At 43.3% G+C, this 2,901-nt stretch overlaps 1 protein-coding gene across 1 annotated transcript; it reads right to left on the bottom strand.

The window, feature by feature from the left end:
• Nucleotides 1-282: 282 nt before the first annotated feature.
• On the bottom strand, nucleotides 283-947 carry LOC106819434 (zinc finger protein 513-like; the record flags this gene model as incomplete). The annotated part of the gene is made up of 2 exons (XM_014824072.1): nucleotides 588-947; nucleotides 283-512 (listed from the first exon to the last, which is right to left on the bottom strand). Coding segments are annotated over exons 1-2 (449 nt in total), but the record flags the coding sequence as incomplete, so codon positions are not given.
• Nucleotides 948-2,901: the final 1,954 nt, after the last annotated feature.

Raw genomic sequence — 2,901 nt, 5'->3', positions numbered from 1 at the left:
GTGTGAGTGCGGCATGGTACCTTAGATAACTTGCAGGAACGTAATATCTGAGTTCAACATATATCGCCACGCCATACGTGGTTTCTCTCCGTGTAGTGCGCATGTGTCTCTTCGAGAGTACTGGGAGTGCTACCACTTATATCACAATCTGCTCACATGCAAACGCGGTTTCATCGGCCGTGTGACTGCGCATGTGTAACTTACGCATAAGCGGACTAGAACAACTTATATTCACATCTCTCGCCAGTGCAATAACGGTTTTCTCCCGTGTGAGTGCGCATGTGTATCTTGAGATAACCGAGGGTAGTATATCTGTGTTCACATATATCACACGCATACGGCTTCTCTCCCGTGTGACTGCGGATGTGTGTCTTGAGATGAGTGGAGGTCCTACACCTGTATTCACAACTATCGCACGCATATGGCTTTTCACCCATGTGAGTGTACATGTGTGTCTTAAGCCTATCAGACGTAGAACACTTATATTCACATCTCTCACATGCATACGGCTTTTCTCCCGTGTGAGTGCGCATGTGTTTCTTGAGATTACTGGAGCTACTACACCTGTATTCACATATATCGCACGCATATGGCTTTCCACCTGTGTGAGTGTACATGTGTGTCTTAAGCATATCAGACGTAGAACACTTATATTCACATCTATCACATGCATATGGCTTCTCTGCTGTGTGAGAGCGCATATGTTTCTTGAGATAACGTAACTTGGAGCTGGCGTATCCACACACATCACACACGTAGGACTTCTCTCCTCCAGGGCGTGGCATATCTGAATGAGAAGGCTCCATCAGACAGATCGCAGGTGCTCAGTTCTGCCTCGTTTCGAGCTCTCGCTAACGCTCTCCTGCTGGGAAAAAGATGTCAAAATAAATATCATCATTGACGCACTGCAACACTGCATGTCACTGCCCCAGACGTAACAAGGTATGCTACGAAGATGAGGTCACAGTTACAAATCCACCAGTAGTGACATCACCAGATTTAGCAGTATGCGTGAGTGATGTGTGGAGAGTGGAATAAAAGCTATTGCATCTCACAGAGAAAAATTTTAATCAAACTATGGCAGGGCTACCGCTGGCGTTCACCACTTTCGCAAAATGCGATGAATAAATAACAGTGATGTAACATGTGTTTTGCACGTGTTGCATGAAGTAGTCAGCGAGGCTAGACTAGGGTTGTTTGGTGACTAGCTAGTCTGTGTAGACGCAGCGTCGCGCATATTGGGCGGCTACATTGATGTTACAGGGAGTTGGATAAGCGGGTTTTAGGTTAGGCAGTTTCTAAGGTCATTGTGAAATGGGGGTAAGACGCGGTTTGGGAGAACGGGTACATGAATGAGAACGTGCAAGATGTTTGTAGGAGTTTTAGGAGGAATATATAGAGGAGAGATGTAAGAATAGGGGGGGATTCTGGTTCTGGTCGCGACAGGAGGCACACGGAGGGTGCGCGGTCTTTGTCTCTTTGTGCGATGTGTCTACGCTGTATGAGTTATTAAAGATTATTCGGTTTACTACAACAAGTTTGGATTCTTCTACTTCATCATTTCTACGTGAACTCCTATTTCAATGTTTACAGTGACGATTTTATGACACTCAGCGACGAATACAATTGGCGAATGGTTTAACTGCTCAGAAAATTATGATTGACTAACGAAATCGTCAAATTGCAGTGTCGTGCCATCTCGAAACTAATGTCTTGACATTTAAACAAAAACAAAATCCTCATTGAGGGACCATTAGAGCCTATAATTCATAAATCGTAATTATTAATGTACTTAATCATGTTCCAGTTGTTGTTTTCGTCTTGCTCCTCCCCCTTCGTCCCCTTTCTTTTCACCGTTTTTCTTAGAATGGCCTCTCTGAGTGAAACAGTCGTAGAGCGGAGGGGGCTACATTACGTGGCTAGCCTAACCACCGTAAAGTAATTTGGCCTAGTTTTTGATGGATGTGTATGATGATTCCAGTTTCGCTAGCTGAATATGCCAGGTACATGGACTGAGATCTTCTAAGGAGAAAGATCATGAAAAATAAGAACAAGTTTATTTTTACATCCGATCACTCTTTTATTAATTCGTGTGCTAGTGTTGGGTTTGTGGATGAAAAGAATGTAATCACTGACGAAGCCATTGAATAATGAAGGTGAAAGATGAATGATAATCAGTGATTGACAGACATGACATGAATTGAATCCTAATTTTCATTTTGGATTTCCTCTTAGACTGGGGTTGGTCATGATTCCATGTATCTCAGACACCCACGAGCATTGATTGGAGCATCAGGAGCCTCTCGCATCAATCCTTTTAAGCGGTGTGATTTTAGTTGGAGCTCTCCATCATGCCTCTTAGAGGGTGTGATTTTTAGTGGAGCTCTCCATAGTCTCTTGTAGGGTGTGATATATGACGTGGAAAAGACCCCTTATGGTGTCCTAAGGGGAGTCATTAGTAGAGTCCCCTGTACTTTTCAAATCTGAAAGCCTGGATTAGGGTTATGATTCGGTTGGGTGAGGGTTACAGCTTTGATTCGTAGGATATAAGTTAGGCGTTTCATGGTTAGGATTAGAGCTGCATTTCAGTTTGTGGATTTCACACTCCCAGTTATTCCAAGGGTGGGAGACTTCAAGAATGGGAGACTCAGAAATAAAGGAGATTCCAAGAAGGGAGACACCAGAAAGGGACTTAAAAACAGGAAGGCTCCCTTATCTGTATTTACAAGCCCATAGCAGGGCTCCTCTGCATATTTTAAGTTTGAGCTAAGACTTGAGGCCTCTAAGATATTTTATAGCCACTAATAAACACTATAGCCACTGTTCACGTTATCTATATGTGCTAAGCAAGCATAACAGGTGATGGGTACGAGAAAGAGGATGTACGAAAACATTTTATGA

Source organism: Priapulus caudatus, unplaced genomic scaffold, assembly GCF_000485595.1.
Source record: "Priapulus caudatus unplaced genomic scaffold, Priapulus_caudatus-5.0.1 Scaffold3431, whole genome shotgun sequence".
In the NCBI taxonomy this organism is placed as follows: domain Eukaryota; kingdom Metazoa; phylum Priapulida; class Priapulimorpha; order Priapulimorphida; family Priapulidae; genus Priapulus; species Priapulus caudatus.
The sequence above is the reverse complement of the archived record's forward strand: the minus strand, read 5'-3'. Positions and strand labels throughout refer to the sequence as shown.